We start from the raw sequence: 15,513 nt of genomic DNA on the forward strand, positions 1-15,513 counted from the left end.
TATAGAAAAATATTACTCTGTGAGGGAATGCCATATTTTGACCATCATTTTCTCACCAATTCCCTTCATATTTCTTTATTTCAGAGTTTTCGTTTCGTTATATTTTCTGTTACAAGTGAAGAAATTGTTGTTAAAGTTGGTAAAACTTTGAAAGTTTTGTCATTCTTAATACTTTGTGTTAATGGTTATTACGTATTATTTCATATTGTATTATATTATAATATAGGTATACTATATTGTTTTGATCAATATAATGCTTGCATAGATTGTGTTATTTCTTGTTGTTACATATTATCGCACATCACTAATTTAAAAGATAGATTTAAAAAATAATAGGGCACCAAATAGAGTTATATGTAGGTCCTGCTTATCGATCCGCTTCGACTCGATCGGTCAATCTCCTGATTTTAAAAAAAAATAGGGCACCAAATAGAGTTGTATAAAGATATGGTAGAGGATGAAATATGATTCTTACCTGCTCTCTCCTTTCCAATATTTTTGATTGGTTTTGACTAGTCATCAAGTTTAAAAGGGGATTTTTTTTTTAAAAAAAATTGTAGTCTTAAACTAAAGATATGTGGAATGTATTAAAATGTTCTTTAATTTTTGTGGTTTTAAATATGTTAGGTGGAAAGTTTGAATTAAAGAGCTATTAAAAAAGAAAAGAGACATTCTTTTTTAAAACGAAAAAAATAGAAAGAAAGACAAACAAATTGAAATGGAGGAAGTAATAAATAAAGATAATACTGAGAAAGATCTAAAATGTCCCTCAACTATTTGAATCGGTACAAAACTACCCTTCATCCACCTTTCGGTCCTCAAATACCCTTGACGTTAACTTTTTGGTTCAAAAATACCATCGATATTAACCCTTTGACTCATATTTGTCCCTATTCTTAACAACTCCCCTAACATAAAATCATTAAATATTTATTTATTATGTTGTCTAATCTAATTGGTCTAAATTTAAACTATTCTCAAATAAATAACAAAAATCACATATAATTCATATTTTGACCTGATATGCTTGAAAATACTATTCAAAAAAATATTAATTTCATGATATTTTTCTATTGGCCTATTTTAGATTAATACTCAATTTATTATAACCTAACTCATAACTAGGGATCCATCTAAAATTCGCGTCTGAATGCCATTTTAAAAAATATTAATATTTTTTATTAACATAAAATTTTCTATTAATTATTCAATTGTCTTGTTTATTCCCTCTTTTCATTCTTTTTTAATCTCTTATTCTTAATTTGATTATCATAGATTCAAACTTGAATGAACTTACATGTTCATATTCTTTTAATTTATATTATTATCTTGGTGTGGGGTAAGAGTGGGGATAGGAGAATTTTTTTTTTCCATTTATTTTGAATTTTGGGTACACACAAAAGAAAAGATGCTATTAAATTATCTTCTATTGAACTAATTATTTTTATATGAATGTCCTTATTATTTTCTTCCTTTTTTCTCCCTTATTTTGTCATAAGTTTAAAAAAAATTAAAATTTAAAATTGTGGACAAGATTCCAAGAAGAAAAAAAGTGGAAGAGAGAGGAAGTGAAGGAATGAGAAGGTGATTTTACTATTTAACGGATAAAAAAAGGGCAGCCCGGTGCACTAAGGCTCCCGCTATGCGCAGGGTCCGGATAAGAGTCTAAAATACTCTTAAACTATGAGATTTGATACAATATTGTCTTTTCATCCACCTAATGAGTGTGAGCCGTTAAAAACAATGGTATTTTTGAGCCAAAAAGTTGACGTCAGGAGTATTTGAGGGCCAAAAAGTGGACGGAGGGTAATTTTGTACCAATTCAAATAGTTGAAGGACATTTTAGACCCTTCTCCAAAGATAATAATAATAAGAAAAAAAATAATTGTTACATAAAATATGTTTTTTTTTTATTAAAGTATAACGATGGATTTTAATGAACAATACAATACATAAAAGACTTGTTGTGCCTAACGCACATGGAAGGATATGCGCTCGGCAAGTAATAAAGTCATTAAAAATCGATTATCGAATATATCGGTACTTGTGATTAACCGTTAACTAACTTAAACTAATGCGAATTATCTAAACAAGAACTAGAATTCAAAATTATAATAATAATCTGACTAAAATAAAAAAGAAAAGAACTAATGAGATTTAACAAAGAAATAACATATTTTTATTTTATCGATAAGATGAATTCGATGCAGGGCTATGACTTTCTATCAGATTGATTAACAAATTTAATGTTGCAATAAGCTGTCGAATAATTGCGGGCCTATTTAAGAGAACATAAATTTTAATGTAATTAACAAGAATGTAGTTACATTTCCAGTATAGCAACCAAGCGATCGATTAGTTATGCCTGGCATAATCATGACTCGACTCTCCCCCATTGGGGGTTAAGAACTCACTTTATCCAATTTAAAATTTTCATTGTCGTGCTCGATTATAAATACGCGAAACATATTTTGCTATGTAATGAATTTAGTTCTTATGCAACACAAAGGTAGACGAGACACACAATCAAATCATACAATGACACATGGAAGGTAGTCAAGATAACAACATTACAATCAAATCAAATACAACCAGAGAAGATCTTTAAAATCTCTAACAATTTTCATAGATTTTTCAATAAAATCAATTTTATCTTTGACCAAGGTAGTCAAAGCTAGATAAATTACAATAATCTTCTTGATGCTTGAATGAAATTAAAATACTAAGCTATTTTGTTAATACAATAGCTTAGAGAGCCTAAGAGATTGTAAGAGTATGACTCTATCAGTTGATGGGCTTTCTTGCAAGACCACTTCATAACCATCACCAAAACTTGCCATTCCTTGATCCAATAATTGCCAAAAAAGCCCACCACCACATGGGCCTCCACTTTTGGCACAATTAAAAATGTTTCCATATATTTTTCCAAAATAATTATCCCTCATTTCAACATTGTACCCTGTGGTATTTGAAGACTTGCCAAATTCTGCAATTAATAAGGGCTTTTTCAACAATTTGGAGTCATCTATATGGAATTGGATCCATTGTGAAGCCCATTTGTCTTGGGCCTCTAGAGATGAACCTGGTAACCTGCAGTCCAAAAGGCCCAATTAAGGGTACACATGTTATGGCATAATGTACTTACTATGCCTTTGAAAAAATAAATTGTTCAGACAGATGATCTTTCATGTAATCACTAAATTAATGAATATTGACATAAAAAATCAAATTGACTGTAAGATTTTCAGATTGCGTGTAGAAAAAAAAATCATAAAATGACAATGAAACAAAAGGTGCGTTTAGTAGGAAGGAAAATGTTCTCCATAAAAAATATTTTCTTGGTAAATAAGTGAGTTTGTTACTTATCGAAAGAGTGTTGCAGAAAGATAAAGATTCATTCTAAGAATATTTATACGTAATGTGGCAAAACACTGAAGATGAGATAGGATGAGGAGTAAGGGCTCGAGGGTGGTGGAGTGTGGGATGGTCAGGGGTTGGGGGACGTTGGAGAGTTGGGTAGCGGGAAGGAGGCAATGAACTTGGATTGTCGCTTATGAAACTTGTTTTCTCTGCTTTCATTATCGACGTCATTTTCCTCATTTTTAAATAATTAGTTTTCCTAGAAAAGAGGGTATAACATAAAATAGTCCATAACAAATGAGATTTAATAACCTAGAAATAAAAGGTTAAAAACACCGATTTGATAAATATTTTTTATACTATCCGTTTATACAAGTTAAATTCATTTATAGAAAATCTTAGTTGATATTTAATTTGGTTGATTGACAAAAGCCTATTTTTTCAAACGACTATAACAATAACTATACTCAATCCAAATAAGTTCGGATCAACTATATGAATCTTCACTAATCACATATCGATATAAGGGGGAGGGTGGGGGTGGGGTTGTAAATAAATTGTATATGCATGAAGGAAGATGAGATTAGAGATTATGTACCATTGATCAGGGTACATATGAATTGTGGTAAAATCAATTCCCCTAATTTGATTATTGGAGATAAAATCAGTCCCAAAATTCATAGAATTAGGGTTGTATTGTTTCTTGTTATTCCCATAAAATCCTTCAAGTCCAATCTCCAAAAGATGATTAGTATCTATTGATTTAAAATGTCCTGCCATTTCTATAATCCAATTCTGCAAAAATATAAGTCCAAAAAAAAATAGAAAAAAATTATTACTTCATATTTTATAAAATATGTAATTATTTTTGATCGACCCACTAAACGTATAACTTTGCAAAAATATAATACCTGTATTGTTTTTCCAGAGAGGTCAGATGGGCAACGAGGCTCATTTATTATTTCCCATGAAAGGATTGTTGGATCATCTTTATATGCCACTTTGTTTATTGTGTTCACTCTTGTAAGCACAACCTTTATACAAAAATAAAATAAAATAAAAATACAAACTTGAAAATAATTAAAGAAAGAAAAAATGTCCTAATTTTAATCTTTTTAATTTTTTTTACGTCAATATACAATTTATAATTTGATTACACGCTTATTATAAACTTGTTATACATACGACCCAAATATCGATAATTATGGTTAGGATGAATTTTCTTTTTGATCGATTGGCTAACAATATTAGGATCTTGAAAACATAAATAAAGACCAATAGAAAGTTCATGCACATATAGATTTAAAGAGCTTCCTAAATAAAAATTGAAAAATTAAAAAACTTTGATATTTATTTATGAAATTTCTTTCATCTTTTGTTATATATTTTCTTTTTTTTTTTTAAATATGAACTTCCTCTCTTTTCTTCTTGTAAAATAATTTCTGAAATTCATAGATTTCTATATCGATTTCAAATTTACACTATAATTATAACTGAGTTATAATTATATATATATAGCTATTGAATTCACGTAAATCTGTAATCGATCTTACCTTGACATGATTTTTGTAGAACCCTTTGACCATAGGATTAGTGAAGAAGTCATCATCACTTGTTAAATTTTGCCCTCTTTCAACTGCCCATGCTACATATTGTTTCCTTCCTCCTAAAGGTTCCCAATTGTTAACCAATCCAAGAATTAAGTAAATTCCATATTTTTTGGCTTCTGCTATCACAAAATCCAATCCCTGATAAATAAATAAATTTATAAAAAAAGTTAAAAAGACGAAAAATCATAATTTTTTAACGTTTGTAAGATTACCTGAAACATTTGCTCGTTGTAAACACCAGGTGCAGACTGTAAGGGTCTAGAATTGCCATCTGCGAAAGCCCAAGTTCTAGCAACATTCATCCTATACTTAGAAGCTTGTTGAAATATAGTTGTAACTTTATTTCTTGTTGATGGATCAGAAGCCATATACATTAACCAATAAGCATTAAATCCATTCAAATAAAATGGTTTTCCATTTAATGCAAAATGAGTTCCATCTGTATAAACAAAATTAGGATTTGAAAAAGCTCTAATAGGGTTGCTAAATTCATCTAGAAATATTGTTAAAATAGCTACCAAAATAAAGATGAATGAGTTATTCATCAACATTTTTTTAATAATGTAAAAAGAAAAATAAATTAAGAAGAAAAAAATGAGGGAGGAAATTGGTTTATGTTTGATGTTATACTAATGTCTTGGTGTTGTGTTTATATAGGTAAGGAAAAAAATTAATTTGGAAAAATTCCTAGTGACTAAGTATAAGATTTCAGTATTATAGCAAGGCATAATTAATGAGTAAGAAATAACCATAAATTTTATTTTGACCAAATTTAATGAATTTTCTAAACTTGTCCTTTTTGGGATTTACATTTGGATAATTTTTTATTTTTAACTTATAAATCAAAAATCATAAGTTAAAGATTCTAACTTATGACTTATATTTATCAGTTTAACTTAAAATCAAATGCTTATCAATACTTTTTTAATTTATCCAAAGTCAGAACACTCCAACATTGCTTATTTTGGCTTTAAAACACTTAAAATAAGCCAAATCAAATAAGCTCTTTACTAGCTAAATGTATGTACTTTGTGTATATTGTGTAAATTAATAATAAATATATAAAAAGAATAAATTTATGTGTGTACATTATATTACTAAGTACAAATCTTTTAAAAAAATAACGAAAATTTTTAGATAAAAAATGTATTAAAACAGGAATATCATAACTGATCAACATCACATAACAATTAAAGAGCAAAGTTAAATGTAGTAGACAGAATTCTTCATTTATATCAAAAGTCAAAATTATATTGATATTTACCATATATTTTTATCCTACCATTTATATAAAAAGAATAAATTATTGTGTGTACTTTATATTATTAAGTACAAACTTTTTAAAAAATAATGAAATTTTTTACGTGTACTTAAAAGGAACATGATAACCCACCATCACATAATAATTAAGGAGCAAAATCAAAAATAGTGAATAAAATTTCTTTATTGATATCAAAATTCAAAATTTTGTGGTATTTACCATATATATTTTCTCTTATCATATATTTAGGATTCCTTAATATTTAGAATATATTTTCTTCTTGCCATTTATTTTAGGACTCCTTAATTATTAATTCTCCTAATACCCCTTACTATATATTTTAGAACTCCTTTAATTTTAAATATTATAAATATAATTAATTAATCATTTGGAAAAATAATAAATAATACTTTTATCTATTATAGAATATTTTAATAAAAATAAAAAAATTAATCAATATTTTTAAAAATCTTTATTCTTTTAATATAATATAGAGAATGTTTTGCATAGTCTAACTGCAAGTTATGTTAGACACAATGCCCTTTATTCTAAAATAATACCAATGAAGCACTCAATAACAAGCCTATCATACTCAAATATATAGGACGGCAAAATCAAATTCAATCCATTTAATTTATTTAAATTTAGATGAATTATTGATCCGTCAATTTATTAGTTTAACCCATTTTAATTCATTAAATATTGAGTCAATATGTAACTCAAATTGTTTTGAGAGAAATCTTATCAAAATACTTTTGAATTTAATTTGATGTGTTATATATAATCATAATAAAGAAAAAATAATTTTATTAGGTACTAAAATATTGTAAAAGAACAAATAAAACAATTAAAACTTAGTAGAAATTGGATTGGACTGGGTCTTGACCCGTTCTATTATCTATTACCCAAACTATTTTAATCCAAACAAATTTGGATTGAATTGGGTCTTGACTCACTATGACTGACCCAAATTTAACCCAATCCGTCCACTTGCCACCACTCAAACCCTTGTCTCAACTTTCAACACTTCAATGTTATTAAGGAATTTCCCATACAGATTCCTCCATGAGTTAAATTCTCAAAATTGTAAATATTTTGGGTATAATTGTAAAAAAAAAATGATCTTGTTGGACATTAGAATTCTACAAAATTGAATAACTTTGACATGATACTATTTGCACATTATAGAGATATCAATATACAAACTAAACAGTTTGGGTAACAATACAACCAACTAAATAGAAATATTAACATAGTTTTGAAATAGTTTTGTTCCAATAGATCATAATAAAATACAAAAAAATGACAGATGAAACCAAGTCAACGGCTGAAGAACTCGAGGAAGTCATTGAGCTTCCTAGATATTTACTCATAGAAATGAATCACAGGATAATTTATTTTCTTTTGAATGAATTTATATTTTTTTCTCTTTTAAATGAATCTTTTATTCTATTTTTATGTATGATTATAACCAAACAATTGTATCAAATTGAAATTGATAATAACTGAATCACCAGGCAATTTATTTTCTTTTGAATAAATTAATGTTTTTTCTCTTTTAAATGAATCTTTTATTTTATATTTATGTATGATTAATAACCAAACAACTAAACGACATCGAAATTGGTAACAACTGAATCAATAAATGTATATTATATTTGATCTGATTTAATTTTAATAATTAAAAAATCCAATTAATTTGGTTTGATTTTAACTAAAAACCAACCCAAATCGATCCATGAACACTCCTAATCAAAAAGAATTTATTAAGGATCAAACTGATCCAATTCCAAAAATCTAAAGGACCACTTTAGCCATTTTCTCAACTTAAGGATACATCCAAACAATTTTTCTTGATTTCCCTCAAATTACAAGGAAAACATTTCCCTTCCAAATTATAAGAAACGAATCTTGAAAATCCGGCGCCGGCAGCGGTCAATCTCCGGTGAACTGGATACTTTTTTCTCTTTCTCATGGAATCAATGATTCTGCAAACTCAACCATTTCAATTCATGACCCCAATTACTTCAAAATTCATTCCCACAATTCGATTTACTGCTTCCTCTGTAGCATTCAAGCTCTTCTCATCTTCATCTTCATCTTCAGCAGCCTCCATTACCACAAATACTCCTGTCATAGAGCAAAACCCATCTCCTGAACCAACTATTTCTCCAAGAAATGGGGTTGTAAAGGCTAGGGGTAGTAAAGGAATTTTGGAAGCTCAGCTAAAATTGGACTGGTTGGAGTCTTTGTCTTGCCCATTTCCATGTACCAAGCCTTTGAACACTGGTTGGGTTATTGGGGTTGACCCGGATACTTCGGGTGCTTTGGCACTCTTGAAACCAAATCAACCTCCTCAGGTAGTATAAAGTTTTGAACTTTTTAGGAAAATTACACTCTATGTCTATTTGGTAGAAGATATTTACGCCACGTAGTCCATATTTGTGGATAAATAAACTTTTATACGAGGTTGATACATTATGCATGATGCTTTCTTAGGTACAATGTTGTATAATATTGTATATTGGGCCTATGTTGCTCTCGGACTCTTCAAAAAAGTCTGGCGGGGGCGTGTCCGATCCTCCAGAAATAGTGCATTTTTGAAGTATCTGTATTGGGCTACGTGGCGTTATATTTTATGTTGGGCTGTATATTTTTGAAAAGTTGGCATATTTATTTATAGTTGCAACCTAGAATCCCTTGGAATCCATGCAGAGCTAACGAAAAACAAGGCACAATGGAAGAAAAAGATATATGTATGTGATGGCGATTATCTGGGATTAAGTTAAATCATGTTAGTACAGTTTACTTTTAGTTCAAGGTTATCTAGGAGAACTTTAGTCTTGGGGGAGACTTATATGTCAATGAAAAATGTGGAGAACTTGTAGTGCTATAAAACTAATGATTTATAATATTAGAATTTGGACGAGCTTAAATGGTGCAACGGGGATGGTGAGGATCTATGTAGGTGACCGCAAGGCATCATTGTAATTGTTGTTGTATTATTGTTGCAACATGTTTTAACTTTTTTCTATTACTGTGCACCTCGACTAATTTCACGGGTACGTACTACCTCCCACTAGTGTACGTACTTGGTAACTCTGTCTACCAAGATTTGGTCATTTGAGAAGAAATCACCTAATGTTTTTTACTTCTGCTAGAATTTGAAGCTATGACCTCATGGTTCTCAATCCACTTCATTGACTACTAAGCCACACCCTTGGGTGCATTTTTAACTATACTATGTTCTTCCACATTTATATGTTGTTCTTGTGGAGCCAAAAATAGATGTTGCTTTCATCTTTGATTACTGTTTGCATGTCAGGTTGTCTTTTCTTCTAGCACTCATGGACCATTATTATATTTAAGCCAAACTACAACTAGTAATTGCCGAGACAAGTGAGGGCTGCTGATACAAGTTAGGTGTACACGAGCTGAGGTGGCAATAGTTGTTAGGTGATGTGGCATGTTAGTTAGAGTTTGTTGGAGCTGTTAGCTATAGCAGTTGTTATTCCAGATTTCTGTTATTAGATTCAGTCCTATAAATGTAGCAACTACATGTAAGATGATTCATTCATGAAATAAAATCTGATTCTTTCTCTTCTACATTCAATCCAGTTCAAATCTCGGTTAGAACCCTGATTGGGCTATCATCTTCTTCGAGTTCCATCTCCTAGATTAACTACTTCCATTACAGATTGCTTAATTGCATCAGCTTCTAGTGATAATATTCGCTCCGGTTCTAATCATTAGGTTGGTGGTTTGAGTCACTAAAGGTGGAAAAGCATTGGGTAACCACAGGTGATGCTCCTGGTGTATGCGTGAGGTTGGGTTAATCAAACAATAACTGCTGATTGGAGATTTTGTCAGTTAATTGTTCAATAGAGTTATGTGAGCTGAGAATGTATATCCATAAATCTCAAATCAAAGAAGGAAAAAAGAAAGAAAGAAAAGATCTTGTGCTTTAAGAAGTTAGTACCTTGTCCACTGATTTATTTACTTCTAAATCTGAAGTGTACATCTCATTGACTTGCTATTCCAATCCCCAGGTGTTTGATTCTCCTCACTTGAAGGTGCTTGTTGGAAAAGGAGTGCGGAAACGGTTAGATGCAAAAGCTATTGTTCAGTTGCTTCAAAGTTTTGAAGCTCCTTTAGGTACAACAAAAGCTGTCATGTTGGAAGTCTTTCAAATATCTGCTCTTAACTTCCTCAGTTTTTCAGTCTGAATGACTTATGCAGTAGATTCTGCTATTTCCTTGAGATTTTTATGCTAGTTTGTTTGTTTGGCATTTCAGGTGATAATGCTCTCTTTTCCTTTTTCTCTTTCACCAAGAAACTAGATATTAGTACTTGTTTTCCTGGTATACTTTTTTGATCTGAGGAAGGCCTTCATACTCAAAGAATAATTCTTTTTATTTTCTAGTGTCTTCTGTAAAATAAATGTTTGTGTACTGAGACTTAAATTCATCTAGTTGAACGAATATGATGATGGTGAGATGTCTTCTTTCCTAACCTCATCCTTCGTACCATTATCTTGTGGTTCAAATAATTACTTCGGCTGAAGAAGGGTGCTTGGCTTTGAGAAGCTGTATGCCTTTTCTTGGAGTCACATAGAGGATTAGAGACTGCAGATTTCTTTTTTGAGATAGTGGAATGAGATGGGCCAAGATGGAGTAAGATGGATATTGAGCATTCCTCTATTTGATCCCAACTAGTTGGTTGGAATCATGTAGTTGTAATTGTAAATTTCCTTGCAGATGAGCGATCTGTTCCTGTTTATGATCTTATCAAATTTAGTTGAATTATTAAATTCTCTATCTGGAAGGGGAGCCTTGGAGTAACTGGTAAAGTTGCTGCCATGTGACCAGGAGGTCACGGGTTCAAGCCTTGGAAACAGCCTCTGGCAGAAATGCAAGGTAAGGCTGCGTACAATAGACCCCTTGTGGTCGGGCCCTTCCCCGGACCCTGCGCATAGCGGGAGCTTAAGTGCACCGGGCTGCCCTTTTTTTTATTAAATTCTCTATCTGACGGCTCTGTTGCTCGGACTCTTCAAAAATGTTGCTGCACCCGTGTCAAATCCATAAAAATTGCAATACTTTTGAAAGATCCGACACACTCGTCAACATTAAGTGTCGGAGCAACATAGTCTGATGGTTTCTCATCTGGAATCCTCAGAGACAAATTAGTTTCTTTTTTTTTTCATTTTGTTTTCAGGAACAACTGTGTATATTGAACAATCAACTCCGTATCCACAAGATGGTAAGCAGGTTAGCAATATTATTAACAAGAATACCAGTATTTACTTCCAGTAGCCTATCAATTTTATTCAAATGTCTATACCTATCGTCATGTCCACTTGCTCTTTAAAACTTGAGCCATCAAATAATTCTGCATTGGTGAGAGTGGCGTTTATTACTCATGACATATGCATCTACACTTAGTGGCCATACATATTGATCCCTTCAGAGCTTCACCAGATAAAGTCAGTCAACTATGTGTTCATGGCATTATCTAGCAACCAGCATCTATTACTTTGGACTTGTTTATTATGCTAAATAGGTGGACATATTTTTATGTATAGCATAATTTCTTGAACAAAAACTTCACAAAGTAACATTTCAACTTGTAGTTGTGGTTGGTCGAGATAGCTATCCAATATTCTCATATGTTTCTGGGAGACAATTGTATTAAGGCTTTATGCATTGATAAGGCATTCGGAGGTCCTTAGATTTTTGTGCTCCTTATTTAAATGGGGTTAGGGGTGGTGGGTGAGTTTAGGTTTCTCAAATACTTGGAATTTTCCATTTTGATTTTGATTTGTATTGCTCTATTCTGTAGGTAAAGTCGGGTTAGAAAGTGTATTGTTACCGAAAGTATAGGCATCATACATTTTTCACCCTTACATGATTTAAGCAATCTAAGTATTTACTTGTTCGAAAAAGAAAGTTTGCATCATTAAATACTTGTTGGCCATTTACCTTCTTGGAACTTATCTCCATTTTGTCGATAGAACTTGTCTAGTGTATCTTATTTGTATTTTATTTTGTTGGTACACTATTTATCTATATATCTTCACTGCATCAAGGGATGGTGGAGTGGGGGATTCGGCTATGGACTATGGATTGGGTTGTTAGTTGCATCTGGATTTTCCGTTACTCCTGTGCCATCAAGTGCATGGAAGAGTGAGTTTCAACTTACAAGAGAACGCTCAAACAAGGTTATTAAAGTTCCTGCAATTAGTTCAGTTGGACATATATACATACTATCCTCATAAATTGGATTTACTTTATTATGTCAAGTCTTTTGCCGTTTTCCTTTCATTAACTCCATCTAGTTAGATTTTTCAGTTTTTCTCTAAGAAAATATTCTTGCAAAATATCATCATCTGCAGATTTCTGGGCGTCATCATCTAATATCTGTCGTTCAATTAATTTTCTTTGCAGGATTATAGCAGGGAACTAGCATCTTCATTGTTTCCCTCTTTGAGTTCTTTATTAAAGAGGAAGAAAGATCATGGTAGGTATACTTAGACTTCATCTGCTAAGCATTTTTGTTTCTGAAAAAAGATTTACGGCTTCTTATTTTTACTGGTTTGTGTAACTAGTCAATCAAAAGGAATCATTTCAGCAGACTATTCATCTATCCCGAAAGAGAGTATAACGGGCAGTGACATATTGATTCTTGTAACTCTTCATGTTTAATGAAAATAACTGATCAGGAGGAGTATCTCTCTCTAGGAGGGACTGATCTTAAAAAAAAACAGAGAACAAAAACTGTCTTATACTCAACGTCTCAATCTGAGCCTTTTTATTGTGGACGATGTCCTTAAATCCGACATCAATTTTTGACATTCAATATCCCTATTAACTTTTTCAATATACCTTGTTATAAGTCCTTGCTGTGGAACTTGTTTGATTATGGGTCTGCCCCTCTACCCTTCTAAATACTGTATTTGGTTCACAATATGATTCAAATCTGTGACGTGTGCTACCATATGTCCTGTGTGTACTAACCTTTACCATTGAACCAAACCCCAGTGGCTTCACGTTTTAGTTCATCTTGATCCGGAACATTTATACATTGCGATTTTATTAGAACCGTGAATATGTTGTACTTGCTCCTGCATGTAGTATATAAGTTTGTCTCTTTTTTCTTTCTTTGTGATCACTTTACTTTTTGTGAAGTTTGTAGTTTTGGCATTGAACACTACGTTGGAACTCATTTTCCAGCACTTCCAGTTGGTGAAATTCCTATATAGGACCTTTCTCTTGCAAGCTTTACTGAACACTCACCTCAGAATGTGTCTAATACAATCTTGATTAATATATGTTTCATCAAGATCTTATTTGCCATAATCCTTTTTATGTGTCTTTACAAACAACAGCATACGCTGTGTAATCCACTTGTGGGGTCTAGGGAGGGTAGAGTGTACGCATACCTTACCCCTACCTTGTGGTCTGTGGAGATAGAGACACTGTGATTTCATTTTTGTGTCTTTACACCATCTAAATGTTATTTCATGATTCTTTCTTAACATTCCAGGTCGAGCTGAGGCTCTTCTCATTGCTGCTTATGGCAAAGGCATCAAGCTAAATTCTGATTCTCTTTCCGCGGTGGAAAATTAGATGCCTTAGCAACCGGAGAAAAGCTGGTCAATGAATTCCATCTTTTATCAACTCCAACGCTTAGCAATTAGTCTTCGAGGTTTTTCAATCAATTCGAATTTTTCCAACTGACTCCATGAAATCTCAACGTAAGCTCTGGCGAAATCGAACTCATCCTTTCTGTGTTTAACTTAGTTGTTAGCTCTGTTGTATAAATAGTGTAGATGCCTTCATTATAGGGAAGGGGAATTAGAGACCTTAGTTCTTTGACCTATATTGTTTCATCATTGTATTGAATGAACATTCAGCATGAAAAACTCTGTGTTTTTTGTTTTGGCTCACATACATATATAACGGCATCCAACAATCGATTTGCGGGTTCAGCCAAACTCAGTGTTTTAAAATCGAATATACTAAACCAATACGTGTCATTTACACGGAAAATGGTCCGTTTTGAACGTTTGAAGTGAACGTACAATCAATATATGTAATCGAGTTTCATGCCATCATGTATAAAGTAATGTTTTACTGAATATGGCTCCAAGGGAATGGTATGTAGATGGTCCATAGCTATATTATCATTTGAACAATTATTACATTATAAGAACTAAGGCGGAGCCATATTCGGCAGAACTCAATAATTTTAATCCAAACTTAGTATTTGTCTTAAAAAGATGTAAATTTTACCTAAATTTCATAGTGATTATTTCCAATTACACTTTATCCCTATTCTTTTAAAAATTACTCGAAATCCCTTCTTTTTGATCACTTTCGGATACATCACGTACGTCTTAGTACATCACGTAAAGCGATGTATTCGATCATACATCACGTAAAGCGATATATCCGATCGATAAGTGATGTATCCGAGATCCTGATACATCACGTAACGTGATGTAGATGTATCCGAGATTCTAATACATCACGTAACGTGATGTAGATGTGTCCGACTTCTCAATACATCACGTAAAGTGATGTATTCGATTGATACATCATGTACAGTGATGTATCAGAGAATAAGAGATAAGAGATTTTTGTATTTTTTTTAAATGGTAGAGAATTTTAGAGAATATGGTAAAATAAATTGTGTATTTAATGAATTTTTCCTAAAAAATTCATTGAATATGTATAAATTATTAATTTAGAATTCAGTATCTTAAAAGAACTATTTTAAGTTATGGATTTTCTGTGTAATAATTTATGGGTTGAGATTTATGGATGATCACTCAATTCTCGTTGTATTGTACCTATTTCATTAAATTATTTTTATAACGAAAAAGTCAAATTATTTTTATCTATATAACACAAATTTTACTAAACTATATTCGTAGAAAAAATATCACTCAACTTTTTTTCAATTATCATAGAAAGACACTAAAAAAGAAGACGTTTTTTGTGTATTAAAATAACGTTGATTGACATTTTTATTATTACAAAAATTATTTAATGACTTTTCTGTGATGACAGATTTGAGTAACTTTTTTTTTTTTTAAATAACAAAAAAGTGTAGTTTAATAACTTTGATATATTAAAGTAATAAAGGTTGACTTAACAACTCATGTATCTTATATTTTTTTCTCCTTTTTTTTTTCTAACTAAATAACTAATATCAAAGCCAATAATTAGCGAGATGAGTATGAAAATGATAGAATGATGGTGTGGGGCTTGACTTAGAGTT

At 31.3% G+C, this 15,513-nt stretch overlaps 1 protein-coding gene and 1 pseudogene across 2 annotated transcripts; one reads left to right on the plus strand and one right to left on the minus strand.

Annotated features, from left to right (window-relative positions):
• Positions 1-2,735: 2,735 nt before the first annotated feature.
• On the minus strand, positions 2,736-5,589 carry LOC129884384 (mannan endo-1,4-beta-mannosidase 4-like). Its single transcript, XM_055958693.1, has 5 exons — positions 5,183-5,589; positions 4,914-5,108; positions 4,272-4,394; positions 3,959-4,155; positions 2,736-3,090 (listed from the first exon to the last, which is right to left on the minus strand). Exons 1-5 carry the CDS (start codon positions 5,519-5,521, stop codon positions 2,736-2,738), a joined length of 1,209 nt encoding a protein of 402 aa, XP_055814668.1. The 5' UTR covers positions 5,522-5,589.
• Positions 5,590-7,533: 1,944 nt separating this feature from the next.
• Positions 7,534-14,206, plus strand: LOC129884385 (Holliday junction resolvase MOC1, chloroplastic-like; annotated as a pseudogene). Its single transcript, XR_008765950.1, has 7 exons — positions 7,534-7,575; positions 8,107-8,591; positions 10,281-10,386; positions 11,446-11,498; positions 12,317-12,448; positions 12,675-12,747; positions 13,774-14,206. The product of XR_008765950.1 is annotated as a Holliday junction resolvase MOC1, chloroplastic-like (transcript).
• The last annotated feature ends 1,307 nt before the right edge of the window (positions 14,207-15,513 follow it).

This window comes from Solanum dulcamara, chromosome 4 (assembly GCF_947179165.1).
Source record: "Solanum dulcamara chromosome 4, daSolDulc1.2, whole genome shotgun sequence".
NCBI lineage: Eukaryota > Viridiplantae > Streptophyta > Magnoliopsida > Solanales > Solanaceae > Solanum > Solanum dulcamara.

Coding starts and splice junctions, on each gene's coding strand:
- LOC129884384 (XM_055958693.1), bottom strand. CDS start 5,521: ATGTTGATGAATAACTCATTCATCTTTATTTTGGTAGCTATTTTAACA. Junction 4,156..4,271: donor TCTCTGGAAAAACAATACAG/GTATTATATTTT, acceptor ATATTTTTGCAG/AATTGGATTATAGAAATGGC. Junction 3,091..3,958: donor CATATGTACCCTGATCAATG/GTACATAATCTC, acceptor TTTGGACTGCAG/GTTACCAGGTTCATCTCTAG.